Genomic DNA, 22382 nt, shown 5'->3' with positions numbered 1-22382 from the left:
TGATATTACCAATGAAGTGAGTATAAATTATATATATATATCTCCCAACACTCACTTGTTATTTGAGCTCAAACAACAAATTACTTAATGACTATTTAATGATACTTCACGAATATTAGGTCGTATGTCTACCACACGCCATCAGAACTTATTAAGATAAGAGATTAATAAAAACTACTGACACTTTTATTAGTGACTACTGCAATATTTCATTTGAACCTTCCATGAACTTGATATTGACATCGTAGAACATTGATATATCAATATAATAAGGGAAGAGGGCATCGTAAAATATGATATATCAATATATCATATTCTTCAATGGCGAAGATTACCCCTCCCACCTCATCTTCAAGGGCTTGGATTATATCTCTCAAATTTATCTTCAAACCCTTTTTAATAGGTAAGATTACACATTCCAAACTTATCTCCAAAGCTTGAGATCACATATTGGATAAACTGTTCGTGCCCGAGAGACCCGGGTTATACCCTCATATAATTATAGTTCAAAACTATACATGGTAACAGGATATATGATGTAATCTAAAAGGTTAACTCTAGATTGACCCCTAATGATGTCGGGAAGTGATTCTCCCAAATATCTTCCTAATGATTGAGAAGTTCGATCAGATGGAAAACTCTGACACCCAAGTTAGTGGGGGTGTTCTTTGTAGTTTTAAGAAAATAATTCAAAAGTCTGAGCTTCCACGTCATTGTTATTATCTCCAGACAGATCTGAGCTCGAGGTGACCAAGCCTACTCTGGTTGATTTCTTTGTTTTGTGTTCTTACCAGGGCAGGGCACAGGTTGCAAAGCAGAATCCGACTCATTTTCCCTCTTGCCTTGAAGCAGAACGGGCCTCAAATTGTCGAGATGATTTTACAAACCTCCCTCCACTATTCCAAGACCAAATCAGGGCTCTTACAATAGTTGGTTTGGATTCACCTTTTTGCTTGCTTTTAGGCTAGTGCATGGTTCAAGGTTCCAAAGTCGCCCGCGACGACCTCCCATGTTAGGGCTTAAGTGGTAGAGCTTCGCTAGGTCCACCTCCTTCATGGCTTCGACGAGGGTCCACCTATACGCATTCTTGGTCAATCTGTTGACTTCTTGACTTAGTCAAAGGTGACTAATATTGGACTTAACAACCCCTGAAGTGTAACCAACTTCACAAGTCGTCTCCTAAATTAGGAGAAATATTGGATGACCTTTTGAAATTTTCTGCCCATTTGACCGTTGGGTCGAAGTTAGGCGAATTTTTTTCGTCTTCTCTTTATCAACAATTTCTTTCTCCTTATTCATTATCTTCATCCCTTTCTTCCTCTTACATCCACCACCAACACTAGCACCATTAGTATCACCACCACTACCATCATCACCTTTTATCTCTCTCACCCTCTCTTAGAGAACACAAACACTTTTCACGCGTCTTTCAGAGTGACGATGATCACATTAAAGTATGTGTATCATATCACCGAACTTAAAATTGAAGGCAAATCAATGATGGTTAAGGGTGAAGAGTCTGATGAGTGTGCCTTTCTCGTGAAAGGATTAGGGGTGGGGAGACCGTAGAAGCAATCGACGAAGAAATGCCACTAAATAACTCAAAGAGTGTCCGAAGGTAGTGCTTGATGGAGAATTCTGCAGATATCTTTGACAATGACGAAGAGAAGAGGAGGGACATCTGCGTTAGATGGTACCTTCTCCACCTTATAGGCTCGACTATTTTTTGTTAGTGGTGCTTATTGGGGCAATTCGGGTTACCACCCAGGCTTACCACGCATTGGTTGAAAGAGTCTCGAGTCGGGTTGGTCTATTGAACCATGTATCCCAGTCTGGACCGGGACCGAGCATACTAAACCACGGTTAAGGCAGGCTCAGCCTGTGAGCAGGACCAGGTAGGGGAGTGGCATTGGGCTGTTTTGTCAGTAATTTTTTAAAAAATATTAGAAACTTATATCCCTCGGCCCCAAATTCAGAGTCCATTATTCCTTTTTTAGATGTCCCAAATTAAGAGCCCCATTCCTTTTTTATCACATAAAATCCCTTACTTTTCCATAAATACCGTTTGTTATATGTTTCAATATATGGTGCATTAATTAATTAAGCTAATCAAGACATTTGGTTATTTCTAATACAAAAGATTGTTTTCCAATGAACAAATCCATTCTTTTTTTATTAATCAAGTGAGAAATTAATAAGGTTATATGTATTTCTAGAATGAAAATTGAAATCTGTGAATTACTCAAGAAAAATTATCAAATAAATGAGGGCAAACATGGAAGAAGAGAAAATATGAAAATAAGTTGGATTTCCAATATGGAGCTCTTAATTTGGGACGGAGGGAGTAATTTTTTCTTTAAAGCTTCACTTCTTATTTAAATTTTGTTATAGGAAGAGAAATGATCAGAAAGTTCTTTCCCTAAAAGAGTATAATTATTCAAAAGACATGTTTGTTTCTCGAAAGTATTATAACTTGTCTGAAACATCTCATCTAAATTGAGGGAAAAAAGAAAGAGACATAAATACTTATAAGTGCATAAATCATCAAACTCTTTATAAATGTGCATAAATGTTCGAAAGAATAAAATAGTTGAGACGGGTCGGCCTGGTGGGCTTTCCCCCAACCAAGTTCACTATCGGGTCGTCGCAAACTGGCCCGCCGGGATCAAAGCAAGCCTAGCATGGGACTGGAATATAACTATGGTTGGCTTGGCCAATCTGTCATACGAGTTAGGTTGGGACATGTAGCTCTAGGGACGGGGCCGGGCCATTTTTGGGTCAGACCGATCCGATAAACACCATTTTTTTATGATAAGAGTGGTTCGAAGGTGCCCGTGAACTACCTGCGATATTTGATGGACTTTCTATCTCTACAGTCAACTGAGCCATATTTCCACTTACGGGCAAATAGTGGGTCATCATCGTCTTCTTAGGTGGTTCTCATCTTATATCCTATTAAATTTATTTGATAGGCGAAATATGGTTAGGTGTGGATCAACGATAATTTTAAGAGCTTGATTAGTCGACTCCGAATAACGATTTGATACTCATTCGGAGTTCTCATAATGTGTAGATGGGCGGAGTATGTTACGCAGAAGAACCAAAATAATAGATTGTTTAACCATCGAGAGATGATCGATGATTTGGAGGATATAAAGAGGCAAAAATTCCACATAATGATATTTCGCACATTTATTGCATCATTTTTGTAAGAACAAACAACACTTGTTCTTCAAGTTACTTGAGACCCCGACTTATAGATTTTGGTGTTCTGGCTCCCTCAAACTTCACCTTTTAAAATGGTTGTATGATTTTTTATGACGTTGCGGAGGCATATCACCAGAAAGAGTGTTGAGGTAGTTTGGCTTTGTTTAGCATATCCTTATGCCTATCGTACTCATGAGATCGTAGAAGAAGAAGAAGGATTATGGAGAACACATTTTGTATTGGGATAGTTAGATTCACCCTCTTCTGAACGAGGATCGAACAGAGGTCGAAGTGGGTTGTTTAGGCGTGGGAAACTGTAGGTATATATTCAGAGTGGTTCAAGCAAGTGTTACGCCCAAGATTCCAACACCTAGCACATTAGGAGACGACTCAAGCACAAAACTCCCTAGGGTTGATTGCTTACTACGTAAGTATAGTTATTTTTATTTTTTCAACTTATTTACGATGAAAATATACGTGACTAGGCTCTATATGGATTACTAGAGAGACGGTGTTCGAAATATCGTTGCTACAATCAAGACAGCTTGCATGGATGCAAGAGTTAAAATACTCGACCAAATCTTGAATGAGCACGCCAAAATACTCGACCAACCCTTTGCTGCATCATGCCACCTTTCAAGAGTCAAAAGACATATGGGTCAAAAATTGAGAAAGAAGAACAAACAACTAAGTCTCAAAGAGAAACATAATAGATTTGGTTCAGCTCGGTGTAGGTAAGCCAATTTTACAAGACAAATTTGGTACATGCCAACCAAATTTTCATGAAGTTGATATCAGGGAAAGTTGAAGTCGGAGTCCTCGAGCCGAAATTCCTTGAGAAAATCAGCACAAACCGATTCCAATTCTATTAACATACTTATTCTTAAGAAGTTGACATTAGTGACCTCGAGGCGAAATTCCTAGAGAATATCGGTACAAACTGAGTTCAATTCCAGTAAAATGTATAGGTTATTTACGTTTTGTTTAGTGGAATAAGATAACGGATTCATGCAAAAATGATTTATTTGGTGAATCCTAAAAAGTGGTGTATGCAAAAATGATTTGTTTGTTGCATTTCATAATTTGTTTAGATATTTGACATATTTTGTATCGTAAGACTTATTGTGTTATTATGGTCGACCTTCCACAAAAAATTTAATTTCTAACTTTAAAGGGTTGTTTTTTTTTGTTGAAACAACTTTTAAAGATAATAGATTCTGAAAATACATTCCAAATTTATTTCTAAATTGTAATTGTAAATCGCACATTTCGTTATCAATGTATTTTTAGAATCTATTGTCTTTAAAATACATCTGGTTTCTAGAGGAAATTCCCTCTCCTCTCTGTCCCTCTCTTCTCTCTTCTCTCTTCTCTCTCTTTCTTGTCATGCTCTCTAACTTTGAAGAAGGGGAGGAACCACTTCGCTGGATTTCTGATTTCCAGACAAAACCATCTGTTTTCCAGGATCTGGTTTCGTGGCTCCAGAGAAGGGGATCCTCCCCTTCGCTGGAGATATAGTAGAGAGAAAAAAGAGAGAAAGAGAACAGAGACAGAAGAGAAAGAGAAGATGAGAGTTGCCGGGGATGATGAAAATGAGGTCGGAATTTGTTGTGGATGTCACCGGGATTTATGGTGAAAGTTGTCGGTGTTCCTGGCGGAAATAGGAGAGGAAGAAGAGGGAAAAAGTTGAAATGTAAGGGTTTAAGTGTTTGGAGGAAACAAAAAATTTTAAAAAATTTATTTCCACCCAAATCTTTATACTTCCAAAGATTTCTTTATTTCCCCACATCACCAAAGGCAAAGTGGTCTACCTAGAAGTTCATATAACTAGTCAGTCAGTTGAAGGGTCAGCCTTCGCCAAATAAAATTCAACTCCCTCTCTCTCTCTCTCTCTCGCTCTCGGAGTTATGAATTATAACGACGGGAATTGTAGTCAGTTTCCCGGCAAGAAATCTGCCGGAGATGAACCTATGTCTTCATTTCCCGGCTATGATTCCCGGCAGATTCCTTTAGTTTTCGATGAAGATCTTCGAACTCCTCTGTTCAACTTAACACACCTTAATCAAAAAATGGAATCACTTCAACAGTTTCTTTCTGAATCGATTGATCGTAATATTTTACTTGGAAAAGATCAAATGGATATGGTTTCAACTGAGATCTCATCAGCTATTAATCAGATCATCGTTAATGGAACAGCTATGATCGGAGGATCAACAACAAAATCTCAAAGTCTCGAACGAGGTAAGATTCTGATGCCTGAGAGTTTTGTTGTTGATGATAAAGTAGATCTGATGCCTTATGTTGAAAGATCAAATACATGTTCAGATTCACTAGGTTTTTCAACGATTAATTCTGGGAAGACAGTGGAAAGCTCAGATTTAGGTATTTTTGATTCGATTAAGCCTGATTTGAGTTTAATTTCTGAAAAGATTAAAGAAAAAAGATATTTGAAAGATGAAATCGATGATAAAAATTGTGAAATTATTGAACTTGAAGCAGTAGAATTACTAGCAGAACACATTCATGTTTGTGAAATTTGTGGAAAAGGATTTAAAAGAGATGCAAATCTAAGAATGCATATGAGAGCTCATGGGAATCAATATAAAACACCAGAAGCCCTAGCAAAACCAGAAAAATCAATGGTGGTTGAATCAATTCGTAAAATTAGGTTTTCATGTCCATTTATAGGTTGTAATAGAAACAAATCTCATAAGAAATTTAGACCATTAAAATCATCAGTTTGTGTTAAGAATCATTTTAGAAGAAGTCATTGCCCTAAAATGTATTCTTGTAATAGATGTAACAAGAAGAGTTTTTCTGTTCTTGCTGATTTAAAAAGTCATCTTAAACATTGTGGTGAATCAAAATGGAAATGTTCTTGTGGAACAACTTTTTCAAGAAAAGATAAGCTTTTTGGACATATAGCTTTATTTGAAGGTCATATGCCTGCAATTACAGAAGAAATTCAGAAACCTAGTAAGAAAATAGTTACAGTAATGGAAGAAGAAGAAGATGATGAAGAAACCCTAATGGGAGAAGAACAATTTGGTTTTGATCAAGGGTTAATCTTTGATGGGTGGGAAGAGAATTTTGGTTCAATTGTTGATGAAGATTGTTTTAATAGTAATGTTTTTGATTCTCCTGTTTTGGGTAGTACAGAAATGGAAGGGTGGTTTGATTTGTAGTTTTAATGTGTCAAATAGTTTCTGTTTTATTAGGTGTATTTGCTTGTTCTTCTTAAGATATTAATGTAAATATGTTTTTTTCTTCATTATGTCATACATTCGAAAGATCTTTTTTTACAGTCCCCCCATTTAGTTCAACACAAAAAAAAAAAAAACAGTCCACCCCCATTTGGTACAGCGAGTGGACACACCCTCTTCACCCCGTGAGGTCGTGGGATCGAGTTCCGGATGCAATAAATAAATTAGAAGTAGATGGACTTTAGGCCTATTTCATTATAAGTTTAACTTATGTGGTTATCGTGTTTATCACATCTTCATGATGTATCAATGTCTTGTAACAACTAATGTAGATCGTAATCGATTACTAAAAAAAATAATTTTTTTACGTATAGATGCAGGCGTGATAAATTACATACCTTGGGAAATTTTGAATTCTGAATCAATGATCAAGTGGCGAGGTTTTTTGTGTGGATTCGCGGAGCCAAGATTGGTAATTGCTAGGGCTTGCATAGTGAAAAAAAAGGGGAAGTTTTATAGGGAATGCCCAAAGTTGTAAAAAGCAATTTTGATAAAGAAAATCCTACAAATGGTTTGAGGCAATGTGGTCTAGTGAGGCAATGTCCATCTTCCTTCTTCCACAACAGAAGAACGTCCGGCCGTAGACCTCCAACCCACAAAAAAAAAATCTTCTTTTTTTGCTCTATCTTCTTCCTTCTTATGTCAACACTCTACTGTCCTCTCTTAATGCATTAGAGTAAGAGAGGAAGAAACCCTCAATTGCAGGTTCCATTGAAACCCTCGATTGAAGTTCTACACTTATAATGGAACCCTACTCCGAAGGCTCATTAATTGTATCCCTCGAGTGAGGGTTTTAATGGAACCCCCGATTCAGAGTACAAAACATCAAGTGGAACCTTAGTTTAAGGGTTCCATTAATGAAACCTTTAAACTAGGGTTTCTCACTCCCCATTGAAACCGTATGTACTTTAGAGGGTTTTCCTATCTAGAAACGTGAAGAAGGTAAAAGAAAAGAGAGCAAAAAGAAGAAAAAATTGAGTTATAAGAAATTTGGGCATTGTCTTGGTCAACTTGTTTTGAGTAAGTCTTGAACGAAAAATACATTATTTTTAACAACTTCGAATATTGCCTAGTTCAACAAAAAAAAAAAACTTTGAATATTGTCTATAAAACTTTCGAAAAGAAAACAATGTCTCTAGTAGGTTGCCACCTAGGTTAGCAAATGTGGAGACGAGATCGGTAATTGCTAGGACGTGCATCGTGAGAAATTGGAAAAAATTGGAAAAAATTGGAAGGTTTCTGGAAAGGATGAAGGCATGTGTGCTGGTCCCATATTGCTTGGGGACCATCTTGAGTTTGTGATATTGATGTACGTTCAAACTTAATAAATAAAGTTTAAAGATATGTTAAATTTAAGGAGTGTTGAAGTCTTCTGATTGATTTGAGGACCCTTAGACTGACAAAGTAAAAAGAATAATGTATGCGTTGGCATTACACTGATTGACAAAAGAGGGAACAATTTATGTTAGTGGAGCTCATCCACTTAAATAGAATTAAAAAAAGTTTTATTGATGAAAATAATAATTGAACTCAAAGAACATGTATACACCACCCCAAGTAGTAATTTGTGAGCCCAAAGATAAAAATTGAAACATATGAATGGATTTCTGTTTTTTACTTTTATCTTCTTCACACTAAATGATAATTGAGTTTACTTCCTCTAATAATTGGTAATTAAGATTACTTCATTGAATTTAATACCTTTGTATTTTTTGATGAAAGGAAGCTAATGCCTTAACTTATTAGCTACTTGAACTAAAAGAAATATTGACTATATCTACCGCCAATTGACTTACAACACAACTAGGAGTACCAGTGATCTCTTTTTTCTTTTTAAAACATATTAGTTATCTCTTTAGGTTGGTTTAAGTTTAAATTGGAAACATCCTAACTTACAAATGAGCTACCTGATTGACCATTCGCGAACTAAACGAAAATGACTAGCTTCTAAGTTTTCGAGCTTCGTTTTTTTATACGCAAGAACAACTTGCCAAGACGCCAACTTCGCTGCTTCTGCTTCAGCTTTAGCTTCCAAGGATGGCGAGGTCTCTGTAAGAGAAGTACCTGCTGTTGGAATTGGAGTCAATTTTAGCTCGACCCGACTCGTCAACTCAGAAACGAAATGTGCCATTGCGTTCGTCTCATCGAGCTCTTCAACTTAGAGCAAAGAATCACTCAAATCCAATTTCGGATGAATGAGAAATTCAAGTTTAAAGTTTGGACGAAAATTGGTTAAGTTAGGGACTAATACGTCAAAAGGGACAATTTAATTTGGGGGGCATTTGAGCAAAGAGAACGCGTTCAGATCTGGACGGTCAGCGTTCCTTCCGCGGGATTGCGCCAGATTGAACGGTTTCGCGTCAAGGCGGTTCGGGATAGCTTCTGGCACGAACCAGAAGCGTTAGATCCTTGCGAATCCAACGACCTGCGTTCACCCCACGTTGGACACAAGTGGGATTTCGCTCGATCCAAATCTGACGGTCACCTATGTACTCTGTTGGGACGACTTCAGGCTGGATCAAACTCTATCCAACTGTGGGCGTTTTGTCCGCGTTTTTTAGCCAAATCGGACACTCCAAATTGCAACCGAAATATCCAGTTATTTAACCAACTCAATTTCAAGAGTTGTGTCCCAAAAACTAAAGATTTTGTCCCCAAAACTCAAGAGATGTGTCCCAAACTAATGTGCCTACTCGATTCCTATATAAACCACCTAAACCCACTTCATTTCTCACATCAAATTCATTCTCTTCTTCTCTTCTCTTCTAACAATTAGTATTCAGTGTGTCGGAATATTTATTGGGAAGTATTCTAGTATATCTAGAAAAAGGAAGAAAGAAGTTTCGAGTGGCTTTTTAAGGCGTCTAGAAGATCATTCGTATTAGTCCAAGAGCTCATAATACTTACGAAGGTTCGTCCGCTTTCAGAATATAGAAGTACCATCTTAAAATTCTAAAAGGAAAGTCGTTGTATCCCGAAGGCGTACACCCTAACGTTTGGTACTGTTACGGGGGTGTAAAATGTCTTCAGAAAAGAGACCTTATTCTCGCCTCGACTCCATTACTCTCGTCTATCTCGGTTAATCCGAAAGAAGGAATATTGATAAATCATCATTCTCTAATAGTCTATCTCTCTGTAAGTTAGAGAAAGGAATCTCTGTCTAAATCAAACCAAGACAGAGAGAAATTGACTTATCGATTGATAACCAGAGGAACAACACCTGCAAAATATATACCCCATCTTTTGCTGTACACAATGTTGCTAAAACAACACTTTCCCCAACTAGTAATACCAAACGACAGCTTGGTGATAGAAGAAGATGAAGACGGTTTCTCCTTTGCTATAGAAGTATAAAGTGATTTTGGAAGTTAATCATCCTAATCAAAATTAAACCAAATTAAATTGGAATCAATTGCTTTTAGTTGAAGATAATGGTGGAAGATGAAACAAGAGAAGTTTTATGTTTTTATTATGCACTAAATTCAAATATGTAACTCATAGTATTATTATATTAGTAGTTATTTATGTTATGGTATTTCGAAAGTCAAGAGTCTTTTGCATGTAGTTAGAAGTAATTTAGAATTAACTTGGGCATCTATAAATATCCAAACTTGTAATTTGTTTCTAGCAAGAAGTGAGATAGAAAGTTTCAAGTAGTAAAGAGTTTTAGCCATCTCTTTCTCTTGTCCATTTTTATTCCAACAAAGTGGTATCCGAGCCAGGTTCGAAAAAATTGGGAGAAAAAATTGTGAGAAAAGTTGTGTGAGAGATGGCAAGTAGTAGTAACAACATGGTTATACTAATTCCTCCTTTCAATGGAGAGGATTATGATTATTTGAGCAACAATTTAAAAGTGTTGCTTAAATCGGTGGACTTATGGAGTTTTGTTGCGGAAGGTCTCACTATTCCAGAGAATGAAGCAGCTCTAACGATAATCCAAAAAAACGTGTTGAATGAAAACAAAAAAAATAAAAAATATAGCAAAGCACTGTTCCATATTTACCAAGCAATTGAGAAGTCGGTGTATGAAAGAATTGCTAGAGCTGAAATTTCAAAGCAAGCATTAGAGATTATTCAAATTGCATACAAAGGTGAGGCGAATGTGGGTCATTTGAGAATTGCTTGTGCAGTTTATTTGATTAACATGTCTCCTACTAAAAGCTTGAAAAATTGCACACCTCATGAAGCAAGGGATGGTGTTAAGCCGAATGTGGGTCATTTGAGAACTTTTGGCTGTGTTGCTTATGCACACATTCCAGATGAACTAAGAAAAAAGTTGGATGATAAATCCGAAAGATGTATTTTTAGGCTATAGTGATAGGAGCAAAGCCTATAAATTGCACAATCCGGATATAAACAAAATAGTGATTAGTCGAGATGTTTGATTTGATGAAAGTGGTACATTTGAATCAAAAAGTGAGGGTCCTAATTGGTCTATAATTGAAGATGAAAATGATAGTCAAATCCATTCATCTTTCGATATTCAATCAAATGATGATTCATTTTCAAGTACACTACCAAGGAAGACCAGAAGTTTGAGGGAAATTTATGATTCAACTAATCCTATTGATCCAGATAATGCTATATTTTTTGCTTTCTTTGCAGGTGAAGATCCAATTTCCTATGATGATGCATCTAAAGAAGAAAAGTGGCAAATAGCCATGGATGAAGAAATAAAATCAATTGAAATAAATGAAACATGGGAGCTTACTGATTTGCCTCCAAAAAAGAATTTAATTGGTGTGAAATGGGTCTATAAAACAAAGATTAATCCAGATGGCTCTATCAACAAGTACAAGACTAGCCTTATAGCAAAAGGTTATAAACAAAAAGAAGGAGCAGATTATACTGAGTTATTTTCTCCTGTCTCTAGACTTGATACGGGTCGTCTGCTTATATCTCTTGCAGCTCAGGATAATTGGAGCATTTTTCAAATGGATTTAAATCGGCATTTTCGAATGGCGTGATTTATGTTGAACAAAATCTTGGTTTTATAAAGAATAGAGAGGAAGAGAAAGCAGACAAGTTAAAAAAGGCTTTTTGTGGGTTGAAGCAGTCACCAAGAGCTTGGTATCATCGAATTGATTCTTACTTTGAAAAAAAATAGATTTAAAAAATGCCCATATGAGCACACTCTCTATATCAAGAGAGTTCACAAAATTTCATCATTGCAAGTCTTTATGTTGATGATCAAATTTTTACTGGAAATAGCTTGAAGATGTTTTTAAATTGTCTAAGATAAATGAGTTTGAGATGACAGATTTGGGGAAAATACATCACTTTCTTGGTATGGAAGTTCATCAATCTGAGAAAGGAATTTTTATTTTACAAGAAAGGTACGCAAAACAAATATTAATAAAATTCAGAATGGAAGATGCAAATCTAGTTTCAAGTCCGTGTGTTACAGGTTTAAAGTTAAGCAAAGAGGAAGAAGGAAAATTGTTGATTCCACCATATTCCGAAGTTTAGTTTGAAATTTGATGTATTTGACTGCTACAAGACCAGATATTATGTTCGCGGTAAATTTTGTTGGTAGATTTATGGAAAAAGCATATTCTACTCACTGGGCAGTTTGGATGATAGTGTAAGCACTTCATGTTATGTTTTTAGTCTTGGTAGCCGACCAATTTCATGGTGTTCAAAGAAACAATATGTTGTTTCTCTATCTACAACCCAATAGTTGTTGCTTTGTCGGGATGTCAAATTCTTTGGTTACGAGGTCTTTTGGAAAGTCTAAAGCGTGAACAAATTATTCCAACAACATTGTTTTGTGATAATGGTTCAACTATTGCTGTCACTAAAGATCCAGTACTTCATGGAAGAACAAAGCATACTCGTATCAAATATCATTTTCTACGGGAGCTTGTTAATCATAAAATTTTTCGGTCAAGTATTGCATGACGAATGATCAATTGGCAGATGTGTTCACAAAGCCTTTAAGTGGAGAAGCTTTGAAGAGAAATATGCAAGTACAAGAATTAGAAGAAAATTTGGTTTATGAGAGACATTGATGAAAATTAAACCAAATTAAATTGGAATCAATTGCTTTTAGTTGAAAATAACGGCGGAAGATGAAACAAGAGAAGTTTTATGTTTTTATTAGGCACTAAATTAAAATATCTAAGTCATACTATTATTGTATTAGTACTTACTTATGTTATGGTATTTAGAAAGTCAAAAGTCTTTTGCATTTAGTTAGAATTAATTTAGAATTAACTTGGGGATCTAAAAATACCCAAACTTGTAATTTGTTTCAAGCAAGAAGTGAGAAAGAAAATTTCAAGTAGTAAAGAGTTTTAGCCATCTCCTTCTTCTCTTGTCCATTTTATTTCCAACACATCCCCTATTTTTTGTTCACCGAAATTTGAGTAATAGCTCTCACAGAAACTTCATCAAAAATCTTTGTTAATAATTGCACATTCCATTTCTTTTTTAATTGTCAGTCAGTTCCTAACAAGAAAAAGATCTGGAATTATAAATTAAATAATCGACGGACAAAACGTTAATCTTATTCATGACCAGATCAAATAATAATATGAGGTAAAAAATTGTTAGGGATCACATTAAAGGAGTTTTGTTTATCGTAATCACATTTCATTTCCACACAAGAAACACGAGATTATATTTTTGATAAAAATAGTAAATCTAAGCGAGTAAACTCAACTACCAATCATTGAAAGGGTAAAATCATTCCGAGTTAGGGCTGAGAGGGGTAAGATTCACTATAAAAATAGATCCTTTTTGTAACGGCCATTTATAACGGCTTTCTTCTAGCCGTTACAAATAATTTCTTATTTATAACGGCTTCTCTATTGCGAAGCCGTGATAAAAAATCCAAATAAGTTCGCACCAACGTTGGCGCCTATATTTGGGTTATCATAACGGCTTGTCTAAAATACGACCGTTACAAAAATGTTTTAATGGCCCCACATCTCGCAGACCCAAAACATTGTTGTATAACTGAGTGGATTCCGTTATAATATCTTACATTTGTAACGGCCTTTTGTTTTTCAGGTCGTTATAATAACCTTCTGCCTAATTTCCAAATCGAGTTTGAACTGGTCTCTCTCTTTCCCTTTCGTATTTGAGAGGATTTCAGACACAGAGAAAAAGAGAAATCGAGTTCAAAAAGAGGTGATATTGATAATTCCTACAAGGAGAAATCGAGTTCAAGCATTGTTGGGTGAAGAATAGGTTAGTAGTTACTTTATTTTTTTCAAGTTTCTTCTTCATTACAGAGTTAGAGAGAGGGAGAGTAATTTTCAATTTGATATTGATGATGAGGGTTAATGGGTCATGAAAATGTCTCATCTGAGTCGTTTGATTTAGCCGAGTTAGTTCGTTTCGAGTCTTTATTATAATAAAAGGCCGATTGGTTTTCTTGATTAGGTGTCTTTTGCAAAGTTACGTATGAAAACGGTTAAAAAATGAGAAAAAGATGAATGAAGGGTATTTTGGTCATTTGGAGTCAAGGACATTCTGGTAATTTGGTCAAGGTAAAGTGCATGGGTAGAAAGTAGAGTCCGAGACGGGCCCTTAGGAGAAAACGGACGTCAATTCGGAGTCCGGATGAGCAAACTAGGCAAAGTCAAAGTTGGAGTCAAAGGTTGTTGACAGGTGGGATACTTTCGGTCACCATTCTGGCTGGTGGGACACAACAAGACGACGTGGCACGTTCAGAAGCGTGGAGCATCAGTCTTTGTTATACCCGCTGAACATTAAAGTTCCATCCCAAATGCCCGCGTGGTCCCTTCTTTTCCACTTTTAAGCAGCGAAATTAGCTTTTAACCCCTCCTTTTGCCCTTCCTTAATTTTCAGCCTATAACTAATTGACAAGTGGCCATCTTTTCACTACAACTCCTACCAAAAATTCCACATTTGCCCCCAATTGTACTAGTTGATTCCTTAGCCAATGCTTATCTATTTCTTGAGTAGAAAGCAACCCTAACTTCCTATTTTAACCCTCTTTCTCCCATTTTCTCCCAATTAACTCCTAAAACCCTAACCATCAACTCATCTATAAACAAATCTCTACCTCTCTCATTTCTCTCTAGACTTGAAAACCCTCTCAACCTCCTCTTACCTATTCTTCTAATCTCATACTTTCCCTCTTCTTCTAGTTCTAACCCTCAAACCCCATCTTCTTCTACTTTCTCTACCACCTTCATCTCTTCTTTCTAATTTCTTTCTACTTCTAATTTCTTCATCAAAACTTCTAATTTCTTCATAACTTCTTCTCTAAATCTATTTCTCTTCTAAATTTCTCTTCTATCATCTTCTAAAAAAGCTACTATTTGGAATCTTTGGTGTAATATTATTGAACACATTTGGAGCTAATATTGAACATCAACATGGAGGCACATGGAGCTATGGATCTTGATCTCTTTCCATTTTCCATTTGTAATTCCATTTAATTGTAGTTTAATGAATATTTCTCTAAATCCAATGAATAGCTAATCTTATATTTAGGGTTTATGATGAAACCTATTATGGATCTTTTTAAGATATGTGATTTGATTAATTAAACCTTTTGATTGTGCTTTAATGTCTTTAAATACATGAATATGAAATGCTTTTATCAAGAATAACTCCCGAAATTTATATAGTTCATTATATTAAATTTTGAGTTATAAAGAAAGAGGCTTAGTTGATTAATTATATGTGTTAAAAAATGAACTAATATGGTGGATTCTAAATCCTAGATTTTTCTTTCTCATCTTACCCCTTTCCTATTTAGTTTGTCGTTGTTTTATTATTTTCAAAACTAAATCAAAATTATTAAAGGTGGTGTTCATTTAAGATTTAAATAAAATTACTTGTCCCTTGGAACGATTTCCCGACTTACAAACTTTACTATAACTTGATCCCTACACTGGGGGAATAGACCTTTTTTAGGCCTATCAAGTTTTTGATAACTTGATTTAGATAGCAGTAATAAAGATGATACTGGTGAAGATAGTGGTAATAAGGATGATAATGGCGATGATGATAACATCTATCCATCAATCAAGTCTGAAGGAATTATACTGCTTTCGCCTTAGACTCTTATTACTACGTAGCGAGCAATTTATTTTATTTTTGTTTTGCTTTCGCCTTAGACTCTTATTATTATGAAGATAGTGGTAATAAGGATGATAATGGTGATGATGATGGTTCACCATATCTACAGAGAGAGAGGAGAGATTTTTAGAAAAAAAAGAATTAGAGAGGAGAGAGGAAATATTTTATTATTTTTTTTATGTTTGAAGATCGTCGGCTGATGATGGGTCATGAAAATGTCCCATCTAAGTCGTTTAATTTAGCCAAGTTAGTCGGTTTCGGGTCTTTACTATAATAAAATGATTGGTTTTCTAGATTAGGTGTCTTTTGCAGAGTTAGGTGGTTAAAAACGAGGAAAAAATGCATGAAGGGTATTTTGGTCATTTGGAGTCAAATACATTCTGGTAATTTGGCCAAGGTCAGTGCGTGGTTGAAAAGTAGAGGACGAGACGAGTCCGTAGAAGAAAACGGAAGTCAAATCGGAGTCCGGACGAAGGAATAAATCAAGGTCAAAGTTGAGTCAAAGGATGTTGACTAGTGGGACACCATCGGGCATGGTTCTGGCGCGCGGTATACAAGAAGAAACGTGGCGCGCTGTGGAGGTTGGTGTATCCAATTTCCGTGTTGCGCGTAGCGCGGTATACGCATGATTTAGCGCGTCGCAACTTGCCTCCGTGGTCCCGCTCGTACGTTCTAATCTTGACCGTTTCCTTCCGCGCTTACGAGATCGTGCGGCTGCTGACCGTCCCGTCATTAATCTGTTTCCGTGTTACCCGAAGCTGCGTATTAGGGTAGTCCCGGACGCGTGTCCACTTCCCGACCGTCCAGATCCTGCATTCTCCTGATCCGACGGATGTTGTTTTCATTCTTTTTCCATCTTTCTCTAATACTACTACTACTTCTTCTCTACCACTATTCTTTCTTCCATTAATAGTCTTCTCCTTCTTCCTTCCATATTCTTCTATCATCTTTATTCCCTTTCATCTCTTCTTTCTACATCTAATTTCTTCCTTTTCCTTCTTTTTCTTATTTGGGTGGCAATAAATAGCTATTACTTGGAATTCTTTGAGTAAAATTCTTGAGCACAATTGGAGCAAATCTTGGATAAAATGGAGATACATGGGAATATGGATTTTGAACATTCTTGGTGATTTCTTTCCATTAATTTCTTAGTATTTTCATTTATTTTACAATGTCAATGAATGTTACTCTAGATTTCATGTATAGTTAACTTAGCAATCTAAAGTTGTGAATGAAACCCATTTTGGATCTTTGTAACACTTGTTCTTGATTAATTAAAATCCCTTGATGTGCTTTAATGTCTATTGATTGTTTATCTATATGGATTGGATTTTCTTTCCATTACTCATGCCTCATAATTAGATATTTCATACTTTCGTTAAGTTGTTAGATGGAGTATGCTTTTTAGATGATGAATAATAGTTAAGCGATCCGAATCTCTATAAGGAAGACAATTATAATTAGTAATTATAAAATTGTTTTATCTAGAACATCATCCGGAATCCAAATAGTTCATTATATTGGATCCCGAGTAAATACAAAAGAGATTTAAGTAATTAAGTGCTTGTTTTATAAAGTGAAATTATGCGGTGGATTTTATAACCTTAGATATCCTCTTATCTCTCACTTAAATAGTTTAGTTAGTTTTATTTATTTTCTTATTTCTTGCAAATCAAACATCAAATCTATGAGTGGGGTGGGTGTTTTAGTCTAAGTTAGCTATTGACATCTTGATTATTGGGTTAAACCCGCATTCAATATCCGAAGTTACCTACCTATTCCTTGGGACGATTCACGAATTTACTAACTTACTATAACTTGACCCCGTATACTTGCGGGAATAGACCTTTTTTAGGCTTATCAGCCAACAACCTCCGCCGGTGAAGATGATGAGGTGGCGAGAAGATGAGGTGGCAGAAAGAGGAAATGAGATGGAGGAGGGAGTGATGATGACTAATTAACGGTGTTATAACGGAATCTGAAAAAGGGGGTCATCTGGGTATTTTTGATAAAGTAGGGGGCTAGGCAGGAAGCTAGTCACAAAGTTGGGAGCTATTTGGAAAATAACCCAAAAAATATTTGAAGGTCTCCGGAAACGGCAGACCGACCTTTGTTGGTCGGAAAAGGTGTCGATCAAAAAAAAAATTTGGAAGAAATCGCGACTGCAATCTACCTTAGTCGTTACAAGGCATTGATACATCATGAAGATGTAATAAGCACAACAACATGAAAGATGCCTAAAACCCGACAAATTTATTACTCCCTCTGTCCAAAATTGAATGACCTAATTTCTTTTTTGGATTGTCCCATTTCTAAAAATAAAGAATAGGATGTTTCCCTCTTTCAAATAGTACCAATTATTATAAATTTAATGACAACTTTATTTAAAAGTATGTTGAACTTTTTCATGATATGGTAAAAAGTTAATGAGGGTGCAATTTGAAAAATCATGTTTTTCCGTTATATTTTAGATGAATGTGACTGAATGTAGTAACTAACTATGTATTTGGTGTTTCAAAGAACTTTCGGACTTACTTTCTTTGTAGAACATAAATCAAATTCTAGTTCTACATAAGTACAACAAAGAATCATTATTTAAAAATACGAGGATAATAATAATAATTATTATTATTGAATTTAGAACTTTATAAATTGTTACTAGACTAGAAGTGAATTCCTGACCTCTAGTTTGTAGAAAAATGCATTTACCAACCAAGCTACAATTACATCGTGTTATAATTTAGTCTTTCAGACATTTATACCAACATTAGTTATTTGAGAGCCCTGAATCCTTCGATTCTTCTTGTCGTTTGAGGGAGGCCTAATGTCGTCGCACCTATGCCACCACCTCTCCCCGCCCCTGCCTCCAGGATTTTGTAGTTTATAATGTCAACACTATCAACCACTTGGGCAACCAAGTGTTGACAGTGATTGTTAGAATTTTTTTTTTTTTTAAATAAACCAAAAATTACATCCATACGTAGGAAATCGATCCTGAATATTACATGGTTTTGAGAGTTTTGACTCCTTTGAGTATAACATGAGATTTATAGAAGTAAATTACGTCACAGAACTTACAAAAGTAAAATTACACCATGAAGGGAAAGGAGTACAACATTACAATAACTTAATGAAAATACCATAAAGGTCAGAAAGTAAGAGGATCCTAAAGATCAAGAATGAGAAGACCCTAAAGGTCGAAAACTTTATTATACCAAAATATATGTAGGGAAGATGAACCAATTAGATAAATAAATGTCACCGGAGAAGAATTATGAACGTCACCAGAGACATTGACATTTGATTTCAAAGATTAAGGTTGAGTTAATTCCATAACTTTATCTTCTTGTTGTTTATGTGGTAATCTTCCTTCCTCCATTGATAGAAACTTCTTGTCATCTCCCGTCGTGTTGTTTTCTTCTTCTTCTTCTTCCTTGATAAGTTGTACATTCCCATTTTGTTCACCGATCCCTCTTAGATTAAAAGAGAATACATACTATAAAAAAAAAACTCCAGAGAAGGAAACCCTCCACCAGAATATAAAGATCTCGAAATTTCTCTAGGGAAGATCTTGGTTTCTCTCACTAAGGATAAAAACGGTTATGCAGAGCCCTATTTTCTCTCTCGGATGGCCTAGTTCGACGGCGACTGTTAGAATTGAAAAACGAAAACTAACAAAAATACGGTATTTGAGTCAAATTAGAAGTTTCTGTTAGAGGAGTCAAATTAGAATGTTGGACAAATAAAGGGTCCAAATTCTCCTGTTGGTCATAAATTAAGGGACCAAATTTGAATTAACCTTAGAAAATTGGTGTCCTCTTCTGGACCTATAAGTATTTGAAATTTCAATGATTTCAGGTTTCCTTGTAATCCAAGTTAAACTGAGTTTAGGAAAAAAAAAAAATCAGAGTTCCATTGGGTCTAGACCAGAGAGAGAGAGAGAGAGGGAGTCTTGTTTGAACGAAGATATCACGAGTTAAATAAGTTTATATGAATCATTTTTTAAGTTTGAATGAAATCCGTGAATATCCTTTTTCGTATACAATTCGTTTTACCCTTAATACTCTCTCTTCAACCTAGCTCAAATATATAGTAACTATATATATATGTATCTGATCACCTAGCTAGCTTCTTAATCATTCAATATCTCCCTCAAGTTAGTTTATATCACTCTACCTTGTCAAAATTCAAAAAATTAAACCAAACTTAATTTCAGAGAGATACATACAGATGATATCACTTGAAGCTTTAGCTATGGCTGGTGTAGATTGTAACGAATATAATCTTGATGTCGAAAAATGGGAGCGTGAAGAGGAAGAAGTCCCACCACACTTACTTCCTGAAGTATATAAAAAAGACCTAAAAATAATTGACGATCTCAACAAGAGTAATTCTCTGGCTTATGACTCTCTATGCCTTTATTTAATGCATGAAAAACACAATATTTGCCATGAGGATGATGACGATGAGTCTTATGATGATGTTATTAATGATGATGGTGATGCTGAAGATAGTGGTAATAACGATGATAAGGATGGTGATGATAACATCTATTCATCAATCAAGTCTGAAGGAATTATACTGCTTTCGCCTTAGACTTGTATTATTATGTAGAGAGCAATTTATTTTATTTTATACAGATACAAAATTTTAACACTATATTGATCTAATATCTTATTATTGCTTACCAATTGAAATCGTATTCTTTCTATCAAGTAAACTGTTAGCATTTTTTTTGTGTTGTCAGTGTACCTTGAACGTATGACCTAGAAGGTGGAAGAATAAAGTTTTAGCATCTTCCTTTTGGGATGTTATATAAATTTTTTTTCGCTTTACACTCTTATTATATTGGGGAGACCAATTTATTTTATTTTTGTACCGATACAAAATTTGAACGCTATATTATTCGAGTCTTTTATTGCTCATTGTGTTTCTATTCTTTCTAGCTATGGTGAGCAAAGAAGATCAATCAATTTTAAGAGAATCCTTCTTGCAAAATTTTGCAAGGATAAAATTAGTGTATAATTAGAAGAGTTTATCATCTTATAACAAGCTTAATAAATTAAGAATAATTAGGAGAATTTCTAAATTATTATTGTTACATTGGAGATGTTTTGACTCTTTTACATAAGGATTCATGTGGCTATTATTTGGTGCTAATTTGTTTGTACCTTGATGACATGCTTGGAACACTTAGTCTATTCTAGCTTAGTTGGTTAATGATTTTGGTAAGGAGACAACCAACCTAGGTTCAACCTCCACCTAATGCACCTTTTTATTTACATTATATCTTTTCTTACTTCATTTTAGTTGGTACAACTTAGGCGTTATTTGGCAACAAAAAATATATAAATCTTTTACTTATCTAAGTAACGCAAATACTATCGACTTCATTTAGATCAAAATTTTAACTTTCTTTTAAAGTTTTAATAGTTTTGAGGCTAAAGTTTTGTCCTTTTCTACACCACCATCAAACCTGCCTTACCACCATCACCCCCCCCCCCCCCCCCACCCCCCCCCCCCCCCCCCAAACCGCCCCCCCCCCCCCACCCCCCACCCCCCCCCCACCCACCGCCACCATCATCTTACCCCATGAAACATTATCACCATCAGATCACTAAAATGAAAGAAAAAAGAAGGTCGAAAACTTTTGCTCTCTCACTTCATCTTCTTTAAGAATCATCACTTTTTAGTTCTTTTATTTTATAACTTTTGATTTTTTTTTTTTAAGGAAAAATGAAACCAACCAAGTTATTAACGTCACCAAACTCACTGAGTTGCTCACTTGCTCGTGGAACCACTTAATCGAGAATTCAACTAAAGACCGACTAGTACTTTCTCCCAATCTGACTTAATTTTCGAGTCACTCGGTCAGATCGTCCGAACATAAATACATAGTTATGAACAAAAGTTTTATGCTTAACCCCCACATTGGGTGTAAGAAAAATGTAGAATGTTCTGATATAGGAAAAAAAAACTGTGAAACGTATATGGGCCACATTCTTATAAACTCGCTTCGGGCCTCCGAAATCTCAGGACCGGCCCTGTATACACAGACACGATGTATAACCCGTCCATATTGGACACCGACAGTTCTATCAAATGCGCAATTTCAACCTGTAGAAATAGTTTGGGAGGTGTAATCCTAGTCATTGAAGATAAGTTCAACAGGTATAATCTCAATGTTTAGAGATAAGTTTGGAAGGTGTAATGTTAGCCGTGAAGAAAATATAATCCAAAAAATATACCCTCGACCCCTCCCCTTATTAGATAGATAGAGATTGTTTAAGGTGTTTTGTGTTTAAACTTCTCCAGCTGCACATCTCATTTTCTTTAAAAATATTGTCTTCCAAATCGACTACTCCAAGTGAATTTGGCATCCCTGAGTTCGTCAAGGGACTACCAATCGATCCATTATACAATCAAGACTATCCAACACGATTAGTAGTCTCCGACCCGAGGTCGGTAGAGTGTATACTGATCCACAACTTGGCTTCCACTAATAAGCAACCCTAACTCAAAATTCATTGTCGACAAGCACCAAAGAAAATGAAGAGTTTCTTAAACTAAAGAACAAAATCAATTCAATGTGATAGGCCCACATTGCTTAGAGGATCGTGCAGAGCCCGACTAAAATTACTCAAACTTGGTAGGTATCGAAGTTTATTTGGTGGACTCATATAGCGCCATGAACAAGAGATTGTAGTTGTTGACAGGCTTGACCTTAGGAGGCGAAAGCGAAGACAATATCGATAACTGCCTGTGGTTGGGCCATGACAAGGTGTGAGTGTGTGACAAGTAACAAAACAATGCATGCAAAGAGGAAGATATTAAGATAATACAATGGCATTG

The 22382-nt window shown here is 35.7% G+C and overlaps 1 protein-coding gene across 1 annotated transcript; it reads left to right on the top strand.

Annotated features, from left to right (window-relative positions):
* Positions 1 to 5056: 5056 nt before the first annotated feature.
* On the top strand, positions 5057 to 6478 carry LOC147567090 (protein SENSITIVE TO PROTON RHIZOTOXICITY 1-like). Its single transcript, XM_086653716.1, has one exon. It carries the CDS (start codon positions 5115 to 5117, stop codon positions 6390 to 6392), a length of 1278 nt encoding a protein of 425 aa, XP_086509842.1. The 5' UTR covers positions 5057 to 5114; the 3' UTR covers positions 6393 to 6478.
* The last annotated feature ends 15904 nt before the right edge of the window (positions 6479 to 22382 follow it).

This window comes from Eschscholzia californica, unplaced genomic scaffold, assembly GCF_041429995.1.
Source record: "Eschscholzia californica isolate CP2 unplaced genomic scaffold, dmEscCali1.0.p SCAF_1, whole genome shotgun sequence".
Classification (NCBI taxonomy): domain Eukaryota; kingdom Viridiplantae; phylum Streptophyta; class Magnoliopsida; order Ranunculales; family Papaveraceae; genus Eschscholzia; species Eschscholzia californica.
This window is presented reverse-complemented; position numbering and strand designations above follow the sequence as displayed.

Excerpts from the sequence above, each read along its gene's own strand:
- LOC147567090 (XM_086653716.1), top strand. The coding sequence starts at position 5,115 with ATGAATTATAACGACGGGAATTGTAGTCAGTTTCCCGGCAAGAAATCT.